Here is a 26,040-nt window from a genome sequence, read left to right on the forward strand (position 1 = left end):
AACATTGCTTAAATTTGAATTTATGGTGTTCATGCAATAATTAACACATATTATTGTGGATAAAATGAAATTATATGTGTGAAATACATATTTTTTGGTTGACTTTCATTTTCCAGGGGGAGGCCACGGCCCCCCCTTGCCCCCCCTTCCGGACGCCCATGCCCTCGAAAGTTAAGTCCCAAGTTTGATACTACCTTCGAAAGTTAAGTGCCAAGTTTGATTGTGCCCTCGAAAGTTAAGTCCCAAATTTGATTCTGCCCCTGAGAGTTAAGTCCCATTGATTCTGCTATTCTGCCCCAGAAAGTTAAGTCCCAAGTTTGATTCTGCCCTCGAAAGTTAAATCCCAACTTTGATTCTGCCCCAAAACGTTAAGTCCCATGTTTGATTTTGCCCCTTCAACGTTAAATCCCAAGTTCGATTTTGACCCCCCCCCCCCCAAAGTTTGTCCCCAAGTTACGCCCATGACCAGCACACCATCTGCAGTATTTCCTTCTTTCTTGAATTTCCCTTTTTCAGTGCTTCTCTGTCGTTCAAAAAAAGACCATCCACCGCCCCTTCTCTTGCACATACTCCCCCCCACTTTTTGTCCCCGCACTATGGCCTCCTAATGTTAGGCTTTGTCTACGAAGAAAACGTAAACACGTAAACTGTCCTCTGGCACCCAATCGCCGCTCACTGAAACGATTTTCAAGTTAGTTCGCACTATAGATTGGAAATGTACTTCTGAAGAAGGAAAGAACAACAGTGCCAGACGACTATAATAATAATTAGGGAACGGAAATTTATGTGCTAAAAAACTCAGAAATATTTATTTTTTATGTGTCATAAATGTTGAAAATATGTGATAAAAACAGGAAAATATGTGACAAAAATAAAAACATTTGGTAACAAAAACGAACTATAACATGCATTTTAAACACCTGAAATTAGTTTCTAAATGATTACCTCTTTGCGAGCTATTTTTTGGAAGAGTTGCAGTGGATCACCGTAGTTTTTTTCCAAATTCTCCATTGTAAATCTGTGACGATTATCTCTAAATAGCATCTTATATTGTGAGAAAGATCGCTCCACGTCACAAGAAACAATTCTTGCATATTTGAAGTACGAAATGTCACTAACGCTGAAGTTTTCCAAAGCTTCCTCTTCCTCTACTTCACTTTCCAAAACACGTGCAATTTGGCACAAAGTTTGAAAACCTTGGTTTTTCCCAAAAAAATCTGTACATTTAGACATTTAGATCCAGTGAGTTCTTTCATTTTCGTTTCTACTATACGGACTTCACCAACGGAAGTTGCCAAAGTGTTAAGGAGGGCTCCATCGACAGTTCTTTCAGAATTCTTCTCTGTCGAGATCATTTACAACAGATACAATTTTTTCAAAGTTCTGGGCATAAAATCTGCATCCAACTAAGTGCCCCATCGCGTAACTACAGATGTAGGGGGAAGGGGAACCTCAGGACATTTTTGTTTAAAAATGTCTATTCTTCTAGGTGACTTGATAAAAACTTTCTTCCCATTTGAAACCAGTTATCGACATTGGGATATAGAGCTCTTATCTTTTCACATATTATGCAACGCATGAGCCACACATGTAACGTGCACAATTTTGGGGTAGCTAACGGCAAGACCTACTGCATGTAAGCTGCAGCATCTGTCAAGAGAAGAACATTGTCAAATTTTATGCCTTCCGGCCACAATAGCTGCATTGCTTCATTAAAAAGGCTTGCTATCGTTACGTGTAGCCAGCCCCAGCTACTTACAGCTATTCTCTCCCAATAGGATCGGAGGCGAGGTGCCAGAAGTCTGCCAGTGAGGGTGTTCAAAGACAAAACAAACCTAGCACTCTCGATATGAAGGAGGTGCGGAGAATGAACATTTTTCCTTCGAGGATTTCGAGGTAGATGAAGTCAATGAGCGATTTTATGTATTTAAAATGAAAATTCGCAAAATATGTATTTACATACCGAAAACTGGAAAATATGTGTTTTTATGTAAAATAAAATTTGCTGTGTTGACATATAAGGCTATGATCAGAATTTTGGCAAAAATGAGGGTCTCTATCTTATTGCAGAAAAAAACATTTATTTACCTAAAGTTCCTTTCCCTAATAATAATGCACCATGGTAACTATTTACAATTAGTTCTCAACACATCATCATTTAAATAAACATATTTTTTTAACAATCCACCACCTTTGTTACAGTTTATTGAGAAACGGAATTGCCTAGTGCTATATATAAAATCTTGTACGCATTGGCTTATTTAATAATAATATTTGTAGCAGCTTCTGGGTTATTGGTAATTGATATGAACTCATACGACAGTTGCACTTTTTATAGTTTCATTGCCTAGCACTCCATAATGGTGAAGACATTGTGTGCATTCAAGTGTAGAAGTAAAGCCAATAGCTATCAGCGCGAACATGAGAAACATTGCAGACGATTGTGATTACATAAGCATACAGAAAACGACAGGTAAGACCTGATTTCTCCTGCTCAAAACAGGTTCTTTCCTCCTTGTAATTAAGAAATAATAGGCTATGTATTTTCTTTTGTTTTGTAAATTAACGTTGTTTCTAGATTTTCCTCGTTGTTGTTTCACACGTGATTAGGGAGAGATAAAGGAAAAGGGGTCCCGGGTTGATATATATATACATACATATATATATACACACACATTTGCATATGCAATATGCATAATTATCCGAGCCCTACTTATAACCAAACAAAGCAACAGGAATCAGCTTCCCCAGGCATTTTATTTGTGAAGAGCTCAACCTAGAACCTAATATGTATATCCCATGTAGGCAAAAGGTTGTTACAAGTACGAATTTTCTCCTTTTTATCTTACATGCATTTAGTAGGGGTGTTGCCACCGAATCAGTCTTCCTTACCCTTGATTAGAACCACGACCAAGTTTAATTTTTTCTACTCTGTTCAACTTGACATATTTCAATTAATTGCATATGTTGAAATTCGTTTGCAATTTGTTCGTTGGAATAGAAAATATTGGGCACATATTGATCCAGTTTTGTGAATGATGTTAGATAAATTAAACATATACAGGGCTCTTTATCAGTCTTTACCGTCATCCTTTCCCATATGTGGGAAAGTATTGTAACTACAATAAATCAATCAATCAAGCTAGATGTAGGCAAAGTTGCCTTGTTATGCTCCCATGTAGGCGAAGGGGTCCACCCCCAATTTTCATCTCAGTAATAGTAATAATGAGAAGAAGAAACCGAAGAAATATACTGAATTCCAAGATAACCGAACACACTTTGGAGAGTGGGAGAGGGAAGGTACAATAAAACCAGAATATGTATTTATTATTAAATGGTGGCGTTTTTTAATGTTACACATCACACCTTCTCTTACAGTGAGCTCTGTGCCTCAAATCTTAATATTCTGGATAAGCGTATGGAAGTTATACAATAAAGTTTTTTTTAAAATAAACTAACGCTCCTTCCTCAGCGCAAATTCCAATACATTCACTTCCACTGTTATGTTACATGTAAAAATAAAAGACATCCTCAAATATTTATTTCCTGGTCTTTAGCCTAAAGTTAATACCGTATCTACACAAAAGAAATAAATTATTGCTCCATTTACCTTCAAATGGTGTCGACTGCAATAAAAGCTTGCCGAACTTGGTTTGAATAACTCTACTGTATGGAAATTTCCGCTGCATTTTTCACTGAATCAAATACTGTATGCAACTTGTCACATCGTTCGCACGTACGTACACACTGTAAATCTGTCACATTTCTATCATTATAAATTGTTAACATTCACATCCACGTACTCACTCACACGCGCGATGCTTTTAATTTTAATTAACATAAAAACAACCTTTTATTTATTGTTGTATTTTCGCCACATATATTGGACATTCCATCCTGTAAGAAATGCAAAAATTCGCATTTTTTAAAATATAAACTATATTTGTTCACATCACATTTGCTTTCAAATTTCGTATCAAAAGGCCTAAACTAGCACTGTTGCCAGTGTGAACATCAATATGTTGATTTTCTAACTCTGCAGGTTCCTCGTAACTGGGAGATGAAACGTAATTATTTTGTGCTCGAAATTTCCCGACGCTGTGAAAATCTTGACTTATACACACTATTGTGTGAAGCAAAAGTCGACAGATAATTTCCCGAAGTCGGGATAGGTACAGGATCTCGTTACCGACTTTTCGGTTCGGCGCACAGACCTAGTGACTACATAAGACGTGGAAACTTTTCGGCATTATGTTTCCCACAAAAAGTTATTTATATTTCAGGACATCGAAAGTAATGCGAGTGATTTAACCATGGGCGTTGACGAAGCATTAGCAAAGGGAAAAGTCACTCGCCCTTCCCAAAATGTTCATGTACAGTGGGATCCATGAGTATTATCATGCAAATTGTCCATGACTATTTTCGTTAATTTTTCTCTTACATCCTATGTGTTTTTAAGCGATGGATTTTTATGTATAGTGGTGCAGAAGTTGTCAACAGCTTTTTTCGAGTTTTCTTTTAATTCTTGAACCTCTTATTCAGGTCAAATAAAGTGCGCGAACATGGTGATGGACAATTTGCACGGTAATACTCATGGATCCCACTGTACATGTTTATTAAAATTTACAAGCTAAAGGTATTTTTAACCTCCTGCGACCTGAGGTTCATGTTATGCACGCCAAAGTTACGCTGATGGACTATATTCTAGGCCGTTTTCTCCTATACACAACGGCGTGCGCAAGAGATGTTGGTGGGTGCCATAACCCTTCCATTTGGTCCAGTATTCCTTAAAAATAACACCAGAGGCAGGAAAAGATGACAAATTGAGGACTAACTACTAAAAAAGTAAACGTAACCCCGACTTTTGAAAATATTGGGCACGCCACTGACGCCATGGTATCAGTACCTTTTCAGCTTTGAATATTGTCTTTCGGTACAGCGACCTGTCTCTTCTCTGTTTGAGGAGCCTCTTGTTTAGCAAACTAAAAACACTCTATGATGTATGCTTTTGTAAGCAAACAAAACTATTACCTACTACGTGCAGACCTTGGTCAGACATCGACCCAACGCGCATGCGATTGTCAACTTGCCAGAGTGGATTTAGGGCTAGCTTGGAAAACGAAAGCATCACAAACTGGCAACGATGCCAGCAGCTCGGGTTGGCCGTCTGCCTGTGTTGGAGGCTCAAGGCTGAAAAAAAGGAGGAAGTAGCCATAGTTATACACTGATTTTGTTATAATTTTTTTTGTATTTACATTCAATTAGCGATAAAAATCTTTCGAGAATCAAACGATTTATGTGCTAGTGTGAGAAACAACCTATTGGTTTCCTTGTTAAATGTGATGTGTGAACTGACGACGGAAGTGCTCGCAAAAATTTATTTAGTGAGAAACAGCTGGAAGTATTAATTAGGTGGTCTACATTTTACATTCATCAAGCCCTGGAAGATGTGGATCACTGGGAAATTGGATTTAACAAGTCAAAAAGATGCGTTGTTTAACGATTTAGTACAAGAATGTAAACATGCTTCGCCAGGAGCTAGGTTGTCTTATCCTTTAAGAAATAAATTGGAACGGTTTTCAAGGGAGGAAAGGAAGGAGATTATATGCAGAGTAAAAGATGGATGTGCTCCGTTGTTTATGGCATCAAAACGTGGACACGTTGATATAGTTGAATATTTGCTTACTGTATGCAATGCAGATATTGAACAACGAGGTATTTATGAAGTTCCCGATGATCGATCTGTTCATTATGTAACTTCATTGTGGTGCGCGGCTGTGTCAGGAAGACAGTCAGTAGTGAGATGTCTAGTTGAGAATGGTGCAAATGTTAACAGTGTGTCAGATTCAGGATCAACGCCAGTGCGAAGTGCATGTTTTATGTCACACCTCGAAATAGTTACCTATTTAGTTGAAAATAATGCAGACATTTTGAAACCAAATTACAACGGTGGTACCTGCCTTATTAACTCTGTCCAGAGTGTGCCATTGTGTCTGTATCTTTTACAACATGGGGCTCTAGTCAATGCTCAAGATATTCAGAACAAAACGGCACTGCACTATGCCATTCAGGAACATCGGTTCGAAACTACAAAATTACTCTTGGAGCATGGGGCTGACCCATTTTTGAAAAGTCGTTACAATGACGATGCTTTGCAAACAGCATGCTTGAAAGGGGCTACTCAAATATTTGATTATCTTATAGAACATGTATCTTATAACGCGGATCGAGTTGCAGATGCTTATGAATTAATTGGGACAACTTTTCTGGATGAACATAATGACACACAGCTTGCTCTGTATTACTGGAAAATAGCTGTTGAGTTAAGGAATAGAGACCCAGAAAATCTAATTCGGAAAAACGTTCTCCCTCCAAATCCAGCATACCAGCATATGGTAGAATACCAGACAGATGAAGACCTGCAAAACGTTTCACTTGATCTTGATGTCATGAGGATACAGAGTTTGCTAATTTGTGAAAGATTGTTAGGAAAATTTCATAAAGATATGTTGTTTCGTCTCATGTATCGTGGTGCAGCATATGCTGATGCTTTGCAGTATCAACGATGTATAGATCTTTGGTGTTATGCATTACAAATTCGTGTTGAGAAAGATTCTATATTGTTCAGTGACACTTGCTTTACGGCTCAAGCTTTGGTGAGATTATATTTGGATCTTTACGAGAAGCATTTAGACCAAGTGTTCAATGAAGAGTTGAAGTGTAAGGATGTGATGGCAACTATTATGTTATTGACTCAGCAGTTAATTGAATCAAGGGAGTTATTAGAAATAAAGCCAGTGTACAAAAGACAGCAAGACAGTTTCGATAGGATTTTGAAATGCTTAACTCATTTGATATATTTGCTTTTAGAGACTTGCAAAACACCTCAACATCAAGAAGAAATCAAGCAAGTGGTGAATCATATTGTTCAATGTAATCCACGCACATCAACTGGGGACACTCTACTTCATCTGGCAGTTTCAAAGTTGAATACAATTAAAAGTAGCTATTTTGTGGAAGAGAACCAAGTGATTTTCCCCAATTATCGTGTTACAAGCCTTTTACTGGAATGCGGAGCACCTGTAAATGCAAGGAACGACAATCACTCAACTGCATTACATGTAGCAGCTCACCCAACAAATTTTATTTGTGATGTAAGTATAACAGTGATATTTGTATATTTTATAGGTCAGCTTTAATTTTCGTATAATGTGTGTAATTCAAAAACTCTTTTTCTTTACAAAGCTTTTTTGAGTTTTTGGTTGGTGTAAATTTCAGAGGTGGTGCCTTTTCATGTTTATTACAGTTGGGAGGGGCAAAATTCAGTTGGGTACCTCATCTCGCAGAGAATCAATTCTAACCTACACCACGTAAACAATATATGGTTCTGTTAGCAGAAACCAACTATGTTCTAGAGGTTAGAGTTTCTTTTTTGTCAAATAGGGGTTCAGGCCTGGAATGGATTGATTGTTCTTGTTACCTTAATTCCTCACATTGTCGCAGTGAACTGAACGATCAGATATGAGGAGTAAAATGAATAGGCCTAAACAAAAGAAAGAAACAGTAATTATCCGATAAGGCTCGAACACCTCTCACTCGTTTATTTTGTTAATTTTAGCATTGATACTTACTTATTCTGCATTGCGGAAAATTCTTTAAGGTGAAGTTATGCCTTTTCCATAAAATAGTGTCAACTTTTCATATTACGAGTCATTATTTGTCTTCCTTGTTCTGCTTGGGTAACAGACAATATGGCGTACACTCGTCATCGTACATCGTGCTTGTGTTTTGTCGATTTGGAGTGGGTATGCAGTGTTTCAACCTTCTTAACCGAAAAATACCTACTTTTGTGTTCATTATGTCATCACAAACCATTGACGGATAGCCCCATGAACCATTCATGATAGCCCTAAAAACCATTGACGGATAGCCCCAAAAACCATTCACGATAGCCCCATGAACAATTTCCGGCAAGGTTGGGTTAGGTAAGCAAAAAAATTCTCGTAAAAAACAGGCACGTTTGGAAACACTCGCGAGACCGCGTGACTTTCGACGTTCACACAATCTGCAGGTACATAATGGAAACAACAGCATAATGTTACAGAAAATGCAAGTTCTTTACATAACAAGTGATTATTTCTTGTTCTGCAGCATTCTATGGTGAAGTTTTCAGTTTCCGCGAAAGGAAATACCTCCAAGAACGTCGACAATGCTACAGAAACTGATTTCAGTAAGTAGTTTCTCCTGTAAATTTGAAGAAATCCGTTCGGGTGATATCGGATATTTGCCAAAAAAAAAAGAAAAAAATCACTCTCTGCAGGTGTAGACCCAGTTCCGATAAGCTTATCATGAGCAAAAAATAGCCTTAAATCAAGCTTTAAAAAAGTATTCTCGAAGCTGTTAAACTTAGTGATAAAAGACAGAATTATTGAGTCTTGAAAATTATTAGGCAGAATAATATATTCAAAGACCTGGCTATTGGGCGATTCCGGTAAATTTCTTATATCCGGAAAACTGATTTCTTCAAATTTACAGGAGAAATTACTTACCGAATGCAGTTTCTTTATAGTTGTGGAAGTTCGGGGAAGTGTTTTCTCTCATCGTTCATTGAATTTTGCCGGTAAATCATCTATTTTTCGATATAAATGTGTGACCGATGCACGAAAGCTGTTGCATGATGATGTTTAGGATTTATAATGAAAATTTAACAAGATTCTCAATTGATAGCTTTGGACTATTATAAAAGATAAAAATTGGGGGCCGTTTATCCACTGTACCCCCTCGAGAATTACGCCGAATTTTTTTTTCATCGACAGATTTCAATGTTTTACGTAATGTCAAAGTGGTTCCAGCTTTAGGAAAGCACAAATAACGGAGATATTTGATTGCAAAGAATGGCCCACATAAGTTAAAACCTGCGATTTCAGAGTATTTTTACTGCATTTGTTAGTAAAAACTGTTTGTATGCACGCTAAAATAGCAAAAAAAACACGTCGAAAATAAGTATCAGTACCAATCCTAACCTAACTACGTAAAATTATAGCTGCTGTTGTGGAAAGTTGTTTTGGGTGCTATATTCACTTGCGCAAAGCCTTCCGGCTGTTCTGCTACACGATAAAGTAACACTCTAAGGTAGGTAACAGACGTACTTTACTTCAAAAGAACACATTTCCGAGAGCTAAAATCAACTGAAAACGTTCATGAACAACAAAATCTTTATAAACCATGCAAAGTATTTGACATTCTCCAGGGGGTACAAGGGGTCAAGGGTATCAGAATTCACAGTTATTGCAGTGTTAGGTCCAACAATGAAATGATAGCTCTTGTGACATTGATCAAATGACAAATAAATGTCTTATGAAGACATTTTATGTTCCCCCAAACATTACATAAAAAGTGTTTACTTGTAACAATCTTAAATTAAAAGAAAGGCTCAAATATAATTTTTAATTTAAAAGACAATCAACGTGTAAATCATAATGAAAGATAATAGGTGAATTGAATATTTTACAAATGCATTGTATAAGGAAATGAATCGGTGCTGTGGATAGAAGAAGCATACAGTGAGAATTCTAGCTCAGAAAAGTTGTTCACCATCATGTTCTTTTCATGATGTGAAAGTTTGTTTAGAATAAAGATAGATAATTATTGTACTAAGCTTTCAATGATCATGCAGCTAACCTCACATCAAAAGCTTGAGTTTCAGTAAGCAGGTCAGTTTTGAGTTTTCTTGTTGGTTGCAGTAGAATGAGCTCCTCTGGGTTTAGGGTTTAAATTTTCAGTCCATCTGTTCAAACATATTGTACATATTCAGTGAGATTCTGTAGAAATTAATTGAGCTGAATACCCTCCAGGAAATTATAGATATTGCAATTTAAGTAACGTTCTCATTTGATATGATGGACCTTTCTTCCCCTTGCACATAATAGCTATTCTCACCCTTTATTTTCCATACCAACTTTATTCTATGTTACTGGCAAGAAGCCAAGTAGTATTGTTTCTTGTCTTGCTTAATTTGTTGTATGTTGACACTAATGTCCCTGAATAGGATGGGAAAGAAAAGATACTTAAGACAGGCCTATACTTTCATGAATTTTATTATTTATGAATTACATTTCTATTCATGAATCTGTTATGTAAGGCACAAAATTGTTTTCTAAAAATTCTTATCAAGTCTTGAATTTTTGTGACTTGTTTCAAAAATATGTCTTCTAAAATTAGGCTACAAGGTGGTGATTTTTGTTTGTTTTCTGAATCTTCGAAAAATCATCCTGACGACAGTGTATAGTCCATAATAATTATGGCATACGTTCATACTACCGTGCGTTCATTTCGATCTGCAGCCGAGAGATCGGGAGAAGCGTGGCGGGCGGCGCTGACGGAGATGCCGACATTTGCGGCCTGTAATGCCCGCTTATTTTTATAGACATATGCAGACATTTATATAAATATTGCAAAACGATCACTAACCTGTGTTATAACACGCAAAAGTTCTTCTGTAATTCATCCAAGTTCTGCTCTTATATGCACAAATAAATACGCTTTAGAAACGATGTTAAGAGCCACAGATAATAAAACATTTTAATCATAGTTTTGACCAGTAACGTCCTGCTTAAGTTTATATCCTTGAAAGAGTTTTGTGCCGATGGGGATCATTTGGAGGTTTTGAATGTGCAACACTGTATCAATATTACGCTATAGAAGAAACCGTTAAGAGTCAATAGTGTTCGTGAGCTTCCTTGCAATCCGAAATCTCCGAGCTCTAGTGTTTTGTTCCTTCGCGACTAGATGAAGACAGAGTTGTAAATATCGGGTGACAAGAAATAACCCGTACTAATGTTTGTGATCATAAAGTTATTAAACCGACACAATTGAGCAAAACAACACTGAAGAACAATGACATGGGACCTTAGGAACAAGATGTTCAACTGGTTTCGAAGTGGCCTCCCTGGGCGGCGATACAGAGGTCCAAACGGGCTTTGAAATTTTGGGCAATGGGCCGCAGGTCCTCGGGCGACAATCGGTTCCACTCATGACGCAGCAATTGCTTCAGCGACTCCAAACTGTGGTGGCATTTAGCACATACCCTGGCCTTCAAAATCGACCACAGACTGTAGTCCATTGGGTTGAGGTCCGGCGAGTAGGGCGGCCATTCCGTCGATGCGATGAAGTCCGAAAAATGGGTTCTGCACCACGCTTGCGTCATTTTCGCCCTGTGGGCCGGAGCGGATACTTGCTGGAATGTCCATTGTGTATCGCCGGAGTGCTGCTGGGCCCACGGAAGGACAACGTTCTCGAGAATGTTGCGGCGGTACACTTCTTGGTTGCTTTTGACCCCTTGATCCACGAAAACCAGGGTCGTCTTGCCGCTTGTGCAAATTCCGCCCCACACCATGACCGACTGCGGATTTTGGCGGTGTTGGACGATGGCTGAGGTACCGGGAGCCCCTGCAGACCAGGTCCTGTTGTTTTGGTGGTTGTGCGCCTGCTCCACGGTGAACAGCTTCTCGTCTGTGAAAAGAATGCGCTCCCATTGCTGACCTGCGGCCCGGCACTTCAGAGGGCGGCATCTTTTGAGTCGCAGGCGCTTGATTTCGTCCGTGAGAAGTTGAACTTTTTGGAGCTTGTACGCCTTGAGGTTGATGTTCTTTTTCGCCATTTGCCGCACTGATTCGCTGTTGATCCCGATCTCACGGGCGACTTTTCTCATGGAGACCCTCGGATTTCGCTGAATCGCTTTTTGATGATCTTGCGGTTCTGGGACGTGTTGATGGTAGGCTTTCTTCCTCTTCTGGGACGGTCGCCTTCATGGCCGAGCTCCTTGAATCGCCGAACTGCATCTGAGACTGTTATTTTTGGAACACCCAGCAAACGAACAATTTCACATTGACGCTTTCCCTGACGCCACAGTTAAAAAATTGCACTGCGTTTGGTTGACAGTCTGAAACACAAAGACTGTAATCGTTATGAAGCCGAAACAACAAGTACAGTTACAAAAGACCATGGAGAATCCAATAACACAACAATTATTTGGCTACGATACACCACATTCTTGGCAGGATACGCCAAACTTTGTACGGGTTATTTCTTGTCACCCTGTATAGTGGCGAGCAATGTAAACCAAGAGCGTGTTAATTTCGTACTGTGCGCAAGAGTGTTATTCTTGGTTACTTGCAGTTACTAGTTTGTGTTATTGTAGTGTGTATGTGTGACGTGTCAGTGAGACGATTGGAATGCCAGCCGCAAGATTCACGTTAGAACAAAGATTTTTTTATGTATGACACGTACCTACGTGAAAAGAAACTCGTGTCGAGACGTGTGTAGGTAATTTGTACAGAAATTCCCATGCGTTTCAACTCCACACAGAGATACGGTTAGACATCTTGTCCTTAAATTACGAGAAACTGTATCGTTAAATTTTAAAACACATAAGCAAAAACGACGGATTCTAACCGAAGCAAAACTCGATGACATTGGTGCAGCGTTAGAACGTTCTCCAAACAAACCTCTACGCCGTGTTTCACAAGAGGTGGGCATGTCAAAATCATCGGCACATACAGTCACTAAGCTACTAAAATTAAAACCATACTCTTATAACACAGGTTAGTGCTCGTTTTGCAATATTTATATAAATGTCTGCATATGTCCATAAAAATAAGCGGGCATTTCAGGCCGCAAATGTCGGCATCTCCGTCAGTGCCGCCCGCCACGCTTCTCCCGATCTCTCGGCTGCAGATCGAAATGGACGCACGGTACTTTGTTGGGTTCAGGCTCACCCCCTCCCCTCCTCTTTCTCCTCAACAGGCTTCCAGTTAGAGACATCCCAGATTTTCACTTATGAAATATAACAACCCTAGTTCACATGCAATTAACACACCCACATAGTGTGGGAAATGAGTAGTTTTCATGGAAATGTTAATGTTATGGGATATGAAAATTGCAACAAGTGAGTGAATTTAATGGTATTCATTTGCTTTGACAGTGGTGTTCCACCGCAATATGTCTTGTGTAAAGCATATTCCAGCATGATTAGACTAGAATTCAAATTAATATAATATTTATACATAATGCATTGGTACACATAAACCTATAGAAGAATTGAGGATAATGAATATATCATTCAAATTATGTGCTAAGTATATACTGCATCAAAAATTATGGTATTTGTTATTGGCAAATTTTAAGTCTCTACTGTTTTGATGTTGTTAAAAAATTCCTATGATGGATATGGTCAGATGCATTGAAGATATATAGTTGTATGTTTCAGTTTTAGAATTTCCTCGGTAATGGTTCCAAATGTTTAATGATTTTTAGCATGCTTTATAGAAGTATTGGGAAGTCCTTTAGAAACACTGGAAGTGATTGTGGACGTACGTTTGAAGCTTGATTAGCACATCTAAAAGCTGTTTTGATTTGAAGTAGCTTGCAGATTGTAGTTTTGGCAGATTTTCATGTGAGGCTCGAAGGGGGTTTTGTGCTCAAAAGCAGATATTATGTGATCAGGTGTTTAAAGCATTTAGGGACATTATTTTAATTCTGAGCCCTGTACCTGACCCACATAACAACGAAAGGATTTAGGAATATTTCATTAATGCTAAGAGCCCTATATCTGCATGGAGGGGGGAAAGTGACTGCATTTACCGGCCTTCCCAGCAGTGTGTACAGCTTCGCTCTGCTCACCTGATTTCCCCCCCTTCTCTGCCGCTATGCAGCGCCCTGCTCCACATATTCTGGCAATAGAGTATATGTGCAATTGAAACCAGTGCTTTCTATATTCTGTACATTTGTTTTCCCCCTGTGAAATATGCACCTACGGAAATGTTTACATGAATAGATTACATGGATTTGATTGCAATGCCTTTGTTTTTTTTTTTGGTTTATATGCATACAGGCCATCTACCAGTCAAGGAATCAAGATAGGTCAAGAAAGTCAAGAATTTTTGCTATTTTTACAGTATAGTGAATTTACAGTGTTATTTATATACCTGTACTGCAACTTGATAAAATTGAATATTTGGGAATTTAACATTGTATTGAGTTGTGGTTAAGATTTGCTCACTTTGAATTTTGTTTTTGTGAAGTTTTGTAAAAATATTAAATAAAGTAATGTGGCCATTCCCCATCCAGGATGAAGTCTGAAGCATTAATAACTAACGTAAAAGTAAAGTGCTCCCCTGTGCTTTGCACCACACCATGAAGTCGTATATGGGGTGTAGAGTTAAAGTACAGCTTCAGTTTCCATCTTAACCGGCCTTGTAGTAGGTTTTTTTTTTCCATTGAATACCTAAACAAATGTTAAGAAAAGGGGAAGGAAGGTCAATATTTTTTTTTTTTTTTTTTTTTTTTTTTTTTTTTTTTTTTTTTTTTTTTTGTTATTTTTGTAGGCACCCTGTTATAACATTTTGTCTGAAGAAATCTCTTACTTCAACAGGTTGGGCAAGCGGAACATACTTTCTCAATAGCCCAATATATGCAATTTTGTCACATTGCTTCAGCATCATGTACCGATGTGTGGATGCACAGTGTTTCGAATCCTACTTTAAACCGTAGGCACAGTCCTGTTTAGCCTGTACCAGCGTTTACTTAAAACAAACTTGTTGAAATATGTAATATGCAACATTGTAAAGGTTCCTTCTCTTTTTTTTATATATAGATCGTTAAGCTTCTCCTGGACAATGATGCTCATTTGGACCAACAGAACAAGAACAGTGAGCATGCATTGACGTTTCTAGCGATCAACCCAATGAGTGACATTCCGTTGCTCAAGTACATGTCGCTGCGGTGCCTAGCTGCAACAGTGGTGTGTCGTCACAATATACCTTACATTGGACAGATTCCAGCAACATTAGAAACATTCGTAAGGATACACCATGAATAATGAATACAATGCAAAAGTTTTGTACTCCTTTTTTTTTCTTTTGTGCATGTATTGCTCGAAACTGTATTGTTACATTATTTATTTACCATCAATGTATTATATTTTCTCTAGTATAAATTGGGCTTGCTTTCTATAACACTTTTTTTTTGGTCTTGAACAAACAAATTTAACAAGATATTTTGTACATTGGATACAATTTATAAGTGTTAATCAGTGTAATGTACACAAATTAGACATTTTTAAATCTTCCTGGTATTGGGAAAGCATGATGCTTTTTGCCGAGTTGTTTGGGACTTAACGGGTGAATTTATCTACAAATAAAATTTGAAGAGCACATCACCTAAGCATCTTTCCATCCTAGAATATTCATTTTTCAGTTACAGTTGGTTTTATGTTAACTTTTGTTAATACTTTTGATATACACGTCTATTGGCAGATGTGCATTATTTTCTTTTGTGTATGAAATATACTATTAATATGAATTTGCTGGTAGAAATGAACTTGAATTGTTTTTGGTACCATGGTTTTCAAACATAAAAATTATGATATTACGATCTTGCTTCTAAAGGTTCCAGGTTTGTTTCCCAGCCTGCCCATGGGTATTTCTTTGTTGGTAGCCCTTCATCAATATCATCTTATCATCATTCATGCACGTTGTGATTTAGCCAAAGAGGAAAAGTGACACAAAATTAATAGAAAATATGTATCACTTACTCCAGATTTTTGAACAAATTTCTAACAGTCTCCTTTTCTAAGGCAACTCATAATGCCATTAGCTTAGAAGATGAAGGAAAAAATTGCGTTTTCATACAGTACATTTTTATCAATTTTGTCTCGCCCCTAGTAAAATGCAAGACAAAGTAATTTGTAATACGTTACATTGAATGAAGTTGAAAACAGATTAAGCACATGGTTCGTGATAATAGGGCAATGAGCATAAGTAATGTTGAAGTCCTGATTCGAATGTCAATTCGGTATCTTTGACATAGCTGAAGAGGAAGCTGACCGGACGCGTATCTGGTTTCGAGCACCTGTTTTTCTGAGAAGCGCTATTGTCACTTTTACCTTCAGTGTTTAGACATCCAACACGAACTGCAATGACATTACACTCTCAAGGTCTCCACATTGTATAGAAAATAAAATAACAACCTAGCAACCTCAAGTTATGAATTCTTTAAAGAAATTGAATTGGCAGCAACTAGTTTTTTTTCTCGTGGACTTGACAAGTACTATCTGTTCCTAAAATGTATGCTATTGGTGGGAAATGTTTGAGGGGAGGATATACGTGGACTTTGACATGTGGTTGTCAGAGGGAAACTGATCTTTCTTCGAAGTTAAGAGGCATTCAAATCCGGACATCAACTATAACATCATTACTACCGATTCTGATTGGTCTTTAGCAATAGCATCAAATTTAAATCTGTTGGGCCCAGGTCTAACACCACTGTGACACCCCATCCCCATACACAATTTCAGTTACCACTTTTAGTCCAAGTTATGTCTAATGGTTATATTTTTAACACATCTCAAAATATTTCATTTTCCTCTTGCAGGCCTTTTCTTCAATTTGAATCCTGTGGCTCTCCCCCCCCCCCCCCTTAATTAAAACCTGCCATTACTTAATATATAAAAATAGGACTGATTGCTTGCAATAGAAAATGCAGGTTAAATTACAAATCTATTACATGTACTGAATCTATTTACTTTGCATTTTTCTCGTTTTATGTCACTTCCTCCCTCTAGGGTGATTACAATGATGACGAGTGATGATTAGATGAAATTGATGAAGGGACACTCACAAAAGAATGCCCATACTTGGTGCATGGGGGCGACAAGAGTTTTATTTGTACATGTTCCCTTCATATCACTGGGTTTAAAAATTTACAATTAAATAAGTACTTTTTCGTGTTGCAATCCTTGGTAACTTGATGGTGTAATAGTCATATACATAACAAATGGGGGAGGGAAGATATGAGAACCCTCAAATATGGATAAGTCTGGAATTTCTTGCACTATCCTGAATTCGCGAATGGACCTACTGTAAGTAGAATAAATTAATAAACTGTTACGCAATATGTGTATAAAGACATTTGTCTTTGTCAAGTACATAGGCCAGTGTGCGATGAAATGTAATTTTTTTTTCTTTCTTGCTTAAAATATGAAGCAAGCCCAAGTTTGAATAGTATTTTGTATTTTTAGGTACGTGTGTTTAAAAGAAGTAATAATGGTACGGGGGAAAGAGGGACATACATTCATATCCTTTGAAAATACTAGTGAAAAGTAAGCTTACAGTAGGACATGTATATACATAAGCAAGATCTGTTACTTTTCACACTGAAATGTGAAAATATTACAAATGTTTACGGAGTACACCTGTTTTAGTTCCTTTCAATTTGTAAACTCCTGTTGGGTTTCTTTCAACGTATACACATTCTCATGATTGTTACTGATTGTTTTTTTAGAATGTTTAGTGTGTGATGTACCTTTTTGGATATTTTTATGATAAAAGCAAGTAAGCTAGAATTGTGATAAGTAGCGATAAAAATTGTGGAATATTAGAAGATAATCTAATAGACAGTGACTTGTAGCACTGTAAGGTTATATGTTGGATAATCTCCTTATATAGATCTGAAAGCTTTTTTTTTGTTGTTTATTCAATATTTTTTTAAAAAATATCTGGCTCAAGCTCAGTTGTAAGCACAGAAATGTAATACAATTGTTAATGAGTGTGTACGACTCCAATATTGAAAGGCAAAGTGAAAAATATAAACACTTGCATATATTACTAATGTTTGTCCATTGTATGGATGGGCACAACTGCGAAATCTTTTGTTGATTTGACCTTTTCTTTAAAAAAGAGACTGCAAGCAGAATGTATGTAACTAATAAAGGTCAACAGTAAGAGAAATGCATTTTTTGTGACTGCACTCTTTAGGCAAGTTATAAGTGGAAGATGGGTTTAAAAAAATCAATCTGGGTTCATTTTTGCATAGGTTTAAAGGTAAATTTGCCAAAAGAATTATCAGTGCAAGAAAATGTTCTGCTTTTTTTTCTACTTCTATGCACTCTCCCAAGATGGTTAAATTACAGGGTGATTCTTTTGCTGAGAGGCCCTGGAAAATGCAAATATCTTGGCTCGTTGAAAATGTACAATTATGAAACATGGTAAAAAGAACCTTATACTTTGAGAAAATAAGGAAATAGAGTCAGCTGGCGGTAAGTAACAATGTGTGACCATAACAGTGACGTCAAATGTAGCACAGTGACCTGCCACATTGTCATTTACTCTCTTCCTTTTGGCTCTAGTTTGCACTCGCTACTGTATTGTTGCCTTCTGTGGAGTTCAGTTACTGGCATGCACGTTTCTTTTAATTTTTTGATTAGTTTGAGAATAATGCAGAGGAATCGGAAATCAAGCTATGTATTCATATATGTATGAGTATGTTACAAATAAAATTAATAGCCTTTGAGGTGTTTGCATTTTCCAGGGTTTTCTGGTGAAAGAATCGCCCTGTATTAAACAACATAATGAAGGGGCCTTCCCGATGGCGTTGTGGTAGCGTTGTCACCTTGTAATCAAGGGGTTTTGGGTTTGTTGCAAGGTGGAGGCACATAGTGATTTGGATCCCACTTTAGACTGGAGGCCCAGTCCTGATTTGCCTTACTGTGCATAAAGGACTTAAAACACCAAATCAAACAATCCATGGCAGTGGTGTGAGCAATTCAGTCAACAACATAATGCTTTGGGGGGGGGGGGGGGGGGGGAGGGGTTAAATTAGAAGACCTGTGTTTGCTTCCCAGATGTGAATTTTTGCAGCAATATCCCTACGTACAGCAGCTCTAGAATTCACCCAGCCTCTAATGTACCTGCAGGGTAAAGGTATCAAGAGCCTGGTGTTGATCACATCATCTCTACATATGTCCATGGTTGTGAAGGTGTAGGGTCATACCTACACCTTAATTTATGGTATGTTACCTCTTTTTTTTTTTGCATGGTAAGGCAGGGTATTTAACACTGTTGGAGAGTGGTACTTTCAGAAGTAGGATCTGGGTGTGGAACAATAGTCCTGCTTACCTGTAACCAATCATTTGCTAGTTGTACTAGGGACGTTCAATATATAAGTTTCCCTGTGCTATAAAATATTGTATAAAGCAATGCCATTAAAAAGAAGCCCATGGTTGACAAGCACCATCCTTCGTCTACAAGGAACAACAATCGATTTGTTATCAGACGTGAAGGTGCATGCGCTCAAGGTCGAAAAGTAAATGCTTGTTCGGAAAACGTGGGCTCGCTTCATAAGGAGTTCAGAAGCATGGATGCTAAGGGCATTCTGCTGATGGACTTTTTGGAGCGAGGAAGAACAATTACTGCTGACCGTTATTGTCAAACATTGGATAAACTGAAAAACGCAATTCGACATAAGCAACCAGGTCTCCTGTCAGCTGGTGTCATTCTTCTTGACGATAACGCTCGCCCCCACTCAGCAGTGCAAACACAACATAAAATTGAAGAATTGGGGTGGGAACGGCTGCCCCGCCCTCCATACAGCCCCGTTTTAGCGCAGAGTGATTTCCATCTTTTTCCGGTGTTAAAGTCTGAATTGCAAGGTTACCGTTTCGAAACAGATGAAGAAGTGAAGCGGAATGTGAGAATAGTGCTCAATAGCCAGGGCCCTGATTTTCTTGCAAAGGGTATGGACAAATTGGTTCAACGGTGAGACAAATGCCTGAATCTCTATGAGGATTATGTGGAGAAGTGAGGAAGAATCCTCCTACACATGTATGTGTAGTTTTCTAATGTATCTTAAAAATAAAAAAAAATACAGCATACGGAAACTTATATATTGAACGACCCACGTAACAACACAATTTATATTGTCCTTATAAGTGGTTAGGGGACCAACCTTCTGACAGTGTGGTAATCACAGCATGCTACCTACAAAGCCAAAGGTTCAAAACTTGGCCTAGGCATTCTTTGCGAGTGTACCTTCATCATTTTCATCCTAATCTTCGTAATAGCCAAAAGTGGCAGAAAAGCGAAGTAAAATAAACCAAAGTAATCAATCATGTGGTTAGGGTGGCGAACCTTTGATCACCATATTTATGCACGTATAGGTAACACCAATGTTTTAGGGAGTACCTTTTGAAAACAACCTTGGGATTTCACTCAATAATAAAGTAAGAAATGGAGGTATTGGGAAATGTGGCAATGTTTTAAGTCGCTAAGTTCCATCCTTCAAGGTGAGAGTGCCTAGTGGAGCAAAGGGTTGAAAAGGCGGTTAGCATTTCATTCTCTTCATTATTTGAGTTGTAAGGGTTTACCTTTTGAGAAGGCACTCGAATATCAGCCTCATTTCCACGTAGTACACACTGGCACATCAGACTTTGTTGTCGTGTCTTTTGCACTTATATGTGCTGAGTGCTTCTTTACAGCCTTAGCTTTTAATTACGTAAGGGGGTTTTAATCCTTGTAGAGATATGTTGATTTTAGCTACGTTACCTGTATAATATGACTGGTGCAAAATAGCTTAAGTGCTGACCCATCCGTAATTGTAATAATCAATCAATGAATTACTTGAGTTGATTGGTCAGTGGAGCACAAGAGGAGTTGAAATTTAGGTTGCAAGTAGTGCATTATGGTTAAGAAAGTGACAAGGACATTGGTTAAGTAGTTTGAACACAGCATAAATGTGCTTAATGATGTTAAGTAAGAATACATTCTTTTAATATCAAGTATGACTGCAGTTATATAAGCTGCACCCCATTTTCCCATCCAATTTTGAGCTGACCTCTGTGATTAGCATGCTATAATGCCAGGGGTCCCAGGTTCGAATCCAACCTGGGCATGGGTGCTTTTTCTGAGTGTTCCTTCAAGTTTGTCATATTATCACTCATCCTAGTCTTCACGATTGACCGAAAGTGACATAAAAGCAAACTAACTAACTCTCTAGCCTTCTTAAACCCGAAGGTTCATGGCTGCAGTAACACAGGCCTTCCATCTGTCCCTATCCTGAGTAAGATCTATATACTCTTTTCCTTTAGGTCCATCTCAACGTTATCCCTCCATCTTCGTCTTGGCCTTCCTACAGGTCTCTTACCATCAGGTTTCCCAACAAGAATCCTGTAAACTCCTCTTTCCTCTTCCGTTCGTGCCACATGGCCTGCCCACCTAAGTCTTCTTGTAATCATTCTAATAATATCTGGACTTCTGGACATAAAAGCAAAGGAAAATAAATCAAATCAATCAACCAACCAACCATACAATGTGGGGTTGAAGAAGAAGTGGGGCCTTAATACAGTATGCCAACTATAGAGGTATTAATAGTAAAACTAATTAAATTAATGGGTCTCCATCGCAGATTTGTGTGTGTGATCCTGGATTAGATTCCTGGTGCAGGCCAAGTTTTGATGTTCACCCAGCAGCAATAAGATGTAAAATAACAAAAATATAATATGAATATTCAATTTTGTCCTACAGACAGGTAAATGATCTTGGAACTGATCCAACAAACCATGTAATATTTGAGTTTTTCTTTCTACTCCATTAGATCTGATGATGCAGATGAGAAGTTTGCTGTAGAATAATCTATGTGCTGTTTATAAGTATATATAGTTAATTATTCATTTATATATCTGCCAGTCACGGAACTTGCACTACATAAGCATTTTATCGAATAATGCAGTGTGTCACATTCAAAAGTCTCTATATTTGAATTTCTTCCTATTGGAAAACCACTGGGCATTTACCTGAAAAAATCAGTACATTTTGAAGCGAGTTCTTTTAGTGCCACAAACAACCTGCCATTGTTCCATTGAGCTAGGCATGTTGTGGCACAGATGTCTAGCTCATGCATGTAGTGAGTATAAAACTTAATGTTCAATAGTTTTTTGGTGTAAGTTAAAAATGGAAAGTTTTAAACACAATATCCTGTGTAATTCCTGTAATACAAACACTCAGTGAGGGACCACTTTGCAAATATGTATGTACTCTATGTGATCAAAAATATCCGGACACTCACTGGAATTAGGGCATGAAGTTGGAAGCATCCTCCATCAGATGCACTGGCAATCAATACCGTGTGGGGCCACCCTTGGCCTTCATGACAGCCTCCACTCTTGCAGGCATACTGGCAATCGGGTAGCGAAAGGTATTTTGGGGAATGGCGGCCCATTCTTCGCGGAGTGCCGAGATGAGAAGAGCAGTGGATGTTGGTCGGCATGGTCTGGCACGAAGTCGGCGTTCCAAAACATCCCAGAGATGTTCAATGGGATTCAAATCGCAGCTTTGCACAGGCCAGGCCATAAGTGGGACGTTGTTCTCTTGAAACCCCTGTCCCACCCGGCCCGCAGTGTGGACGGGCGCATTGTCATGTTGAAACACGCAATCATCATCCGCGAACTGTTCTTCGATGGTAGGCAGCATGAACGTTTGTAAAATGTCAACGTAATGATGTGCCGTGACAGTACCGTGCAAAGCAACGAGGGGACCAAGCCCCTTCAAGGAAAACATGCTGACACTGTCACCCTACCTCCACCGAATTTCACTGTCGGCACAACACAGGATGCTAAATGTCGTTCATGAGGCATTGGCCACACCCACACACGACCATCGGATCACCACATGGTATAACGCGATTCGTCACTCCACATCATGGATTTCCACTGTTCTAACGACCAGTTGCGCCTCTCCTTACTCCATGTGAGGCGGCGCTTTGCATTTCGTTGGGTGATGTGTGACTAGGGCAGCCGCTCGTCCATGGTAACCGAGTCGTCATACCTCACGTCGCACAGTCATGCTGCTAGGATTACATCCTGCCCTGGTTTGGAATTCCTGTGTGATATTTGCGATCGCTGATTGCCGGTTCTCTTGTACTACCCTATTCAACACTCAGCGGTCTCTGTCTGTCAACATGGATGCTCGGCCAGAACGTTTTGCGGTTGTACACGACCCATTACTTTTCCACTTTACTATCACATCGGCAACAGTGGACTTCGGGATGTTTAGGAGGGTGGATATCTCGTGCACTGTAGTGGTCCCTTGCTTGCCTCACCTTGCTATAGATGGCACCACAGAGTGGCCTACTATGAGCAACACACATTTTGCCTGATGTCCGGATATTTTTGATCACATAGAGTATGTCTACATTGTAGATTTCAGAAATGGGTTTTAAGGAAGTGACATCAACAATGGGTTTTAAGGAAGTGACATAAACATTGAAAAGATCCAGCAGACCTTTATCATAACTTCTCTCAATTTTTAATAATATCACTTACAACATAAGCAAAATAATTTAATAAGTGTTAAAGAAAATTGTCTACATTCTAATAAATAACAGTGGGAACACATACATTTGGTATTTCATTTAAAACTCATTGCAGTCCATGTTACAATACAATACATCTTGTGCAAAAAATATTAATTTTTACTAAAAAAAAAGATGATGTATGTGGATTGAAAGACATACTTTTGTTCAATAACAATTCAAAAACTTTTAAATAAAATAATAGAAAACACACTAAAATCTTATCATACTTATATAATTTGGCATACCTAATATTCCATTTCTATTATTGTTCCAAGAATGCTAAATTTAATTTAACATGCAGTACGAAGTCAAGCAGCAACATACAGTATTTTGGCCATAACTCTCACCAGATCTAAACCTTTTAAGTAACTTAAACAGATGAAAATTGAGCATCTTGTTAAGAATATAAAATAGCATATGAAACAAAAATTGCAACACTTTAGTGCAAGTGTTCATGTTCACGAGTTTCTGTAAATTTCAAATTACTTACTAACCTTTCAAAAATATTAAATTGGAAGACACTTGAATATTATACATAATTGGAAATATTTTAGTATCAACATTTCTTGGAAGACTACTAAAAATATTATAAAAATGTGTTTTCTACAAATATATTTTTTTAAAAGTGAAAGTGTAAAACTTTTTCCCTATTCATTATCAACAACTGATCTGTTGATAATGAATAGGGCCAAATTGTCCAAATTACTTGTTGGCATTCATGACTATAGTAAAATACACATTTTTTTTTAAAAAAAAAAAACAGGGTATGACTTGCAACCCTGTTAAAATAGAGGTTTGCAAATGTACTCTCCTTGAATTCATCAATAAAAAATTTAAACGGAGAAAGTATTCATTGTGCATCCTTAGTGGATGAAAAGTAATAAAAAATGACAATTGTATGCACAGTCAAAAATTGTGGACAGAATTAGATTTTTCAACAAATAACAATTTCATCACCTTAATATTGGCTCATGAAATGCAATAAGAGCACAGACCCCTAGCACGATAATAGATGGTAAAAGTGCTGGCAACCCTGACCTTTCATTGAAGCTATCCACGATGTGAATTTTCCATCCCATGTTTTGGTGGGTGAAGCTGTTATAGTACACCACATCTGGCCATGAAGAATTTGGCGTAACTTCCAAGATACCAGGATCGCCTAATGGATAAAGTCATGTGTGCATTAAAAGTAACAATAGAAACAGTTTATTTTATTGTGTGTACCAGACAGATGTACCTCCAATTTATCAAATATACAGAAGAGAGAAAATGGTTTCTTATGTCTGACTTTAAAAAGTCAGTAAATTGGAAATATGCGACTCCACTTTACTGCTAAGGATTAGAAGTTATGATATGTCAATCTGACTCCAGGTAGGAGTCAGAGGAGATATGTTATACAAAACCGAAAACTGCATTTTTGGACTTATGTTCCTCTGGTTCTCATACGATTTGTGAACAAGAATCGGTTTTGTTTATACTTGGGTGGGATGATGCTTTACATGACACCAGGCATTTCAGAAATAATTGAAGGGTTACAAAAATATATTTCGGGGTGTAAGGGACGATCCTTTCACGTAGTACGCCCAATTGTTAACCTCACTTCCAGATAGTACACCCTGGACTGTATTTTGTGGACTAACGAGGCTCTGGCGACTGGCTCTATGGTCAGTATAATTCTGTGTGTTATGGTAAGGGGCTGGACCCCGTATAGTGTGACGGGTGCAAAATAGCCTTAGTGCTGACGCAACCAAAATTTTAAATTCAAAACTTCAAAAAAACAAAAATATATTTCAAGTAAACTCTTGAACTTGCGTAATGAAACCAGTCCAGAACAAACTAGGAATGCAAACAGTTTTTTTTTACACCTACAAATGTGTTCACCACGGGTAACATGGCACATATAGACACAATAGTCTAGTTCTTGCCCCTCTTGAACATGGGCCTGACGATAATGCTTATCACTGCGATGATATGCTCCCTTAAGTCTGTGATATTACTCAGCATCGCATGGTGTAAGGTCCGGCGATCGTGGGGACCAAAACACTGTGAGCAATGCGAGTGTCACCTAGCAGCAGCAATGTGAACTCTCAGCTTAACAAAACACACACACACACACACACAAACTGTTTATGTTCTTGTCCGTTCTTAACTGGTTTTATTAACGTAAGTTCAATAGTTTACTTGAAATAAATTTTTGTAACCCCTCAATCATTTCTGAAACACCTGGTATTTCAATAGATTTAAGATTACCTGCAAGAGTTGATGCATTTTGTCTTTTTCAAAGTCCTAATGGAGTAAAAATGTATTTATTCAAGCTTCCATTTTTTAAAATGGGGTATAAGATCTGAACTGCATTTTTGCACATTAATGAGGCTGTGGCAACTGGACACAATGTCAGTATAATCCTCTGTGGGAATTGTGTTGGTGTCTTGTCCATGTGCCCATCGACACAATTACCCAGAAGTGGCAGAAATGTGACGTAAAATAAATTCAAATTCATTCATTTTTTCAATCACGCTAGACATAACGAAGGTAAGGTTACAGGAACACTATAACAGTAAAAGTATAACACACTGTTCCAAAATGAACTTTAAGCCAAAATGTAGGGGACAATCATTCATAGTATCACTAGATTAATTGGTACTCTATGGGTATCTGCTGATATTGGTGTAATGGTGGAATTGTAGTGCTGAGCCGTACCACTTTGAACGAATAGAGATCCTCTTACCAATACCGATGTTTGAAAATTGCAATATTAAAAGTCTTTCAAAGTATTAATTAATATTAGGGTGTAAGTTTTCCACTAATTACACTGGTCAACAAATTTTAATTTTTTTTTTGCGACATTGATGAAAA

General features: G+C 38.0%; 2 protein-coding genes across 2 annotated transcripts in view; one reads left to right on the top strand and one right to left on the bottom strand.

The window, feature by feature from the left end:
- The first annotated feature begins 5,147 nt into the window (after positions 1–5,147).
- On the top strand, positions 5,148–15,006 carry m-cup (ankyrin repeat protein mann-cup). Its single transcript, XM_083126792.1, has 2 exons — positions 5,148–7,154; positions 14,654–15,006. The coding sequence occupies exons 1-2, from the start codon at positions 5,448–5,450 to the stop codon at positions 14,876–14,878; spliced, it is 1,932 nt and encodes a 643-aa protein (XP_082982918.1). The 5' UTR covers positions 5,148–5,447; the 3' UTR covers positions 14,879–15,006.
- An 8,934-nt stretch (positions 15,007–23,940) lies between these two features.
- Positions 23,941–26,040, bottom strand: part of knk (cytochrome and DOMON domain-containing protein knickkopf) — a 32,498-nt gene continuing 30,398 nt past the window's right edge. Inside the window, exon 14 of the mRNA XM_083126793.1 lies at positions 23,941–24,343. Coding sequence (XP_082982919.1) covers positions 24,138–24,343 — 206 coding nt within the window. The 3' untranslated portion in view covers positions 23,941–24,137. The remainder of the gene's footprint in view (positions 24,344–26,040) is intronic.

This window comes from Lepisma saccharinum, chromosome 8 (assembly GCF_977018435.1).
Source record: "Lepisma saccharinum chromosome 8, izLepSacc3.1, whole genome shotgun sequence".
NCBI lineage: Eukaryota > Metazoa > Arthropoda > Insecta > Zygentoma > Lepismatidae > Lepisma > Lepisma saccharinum.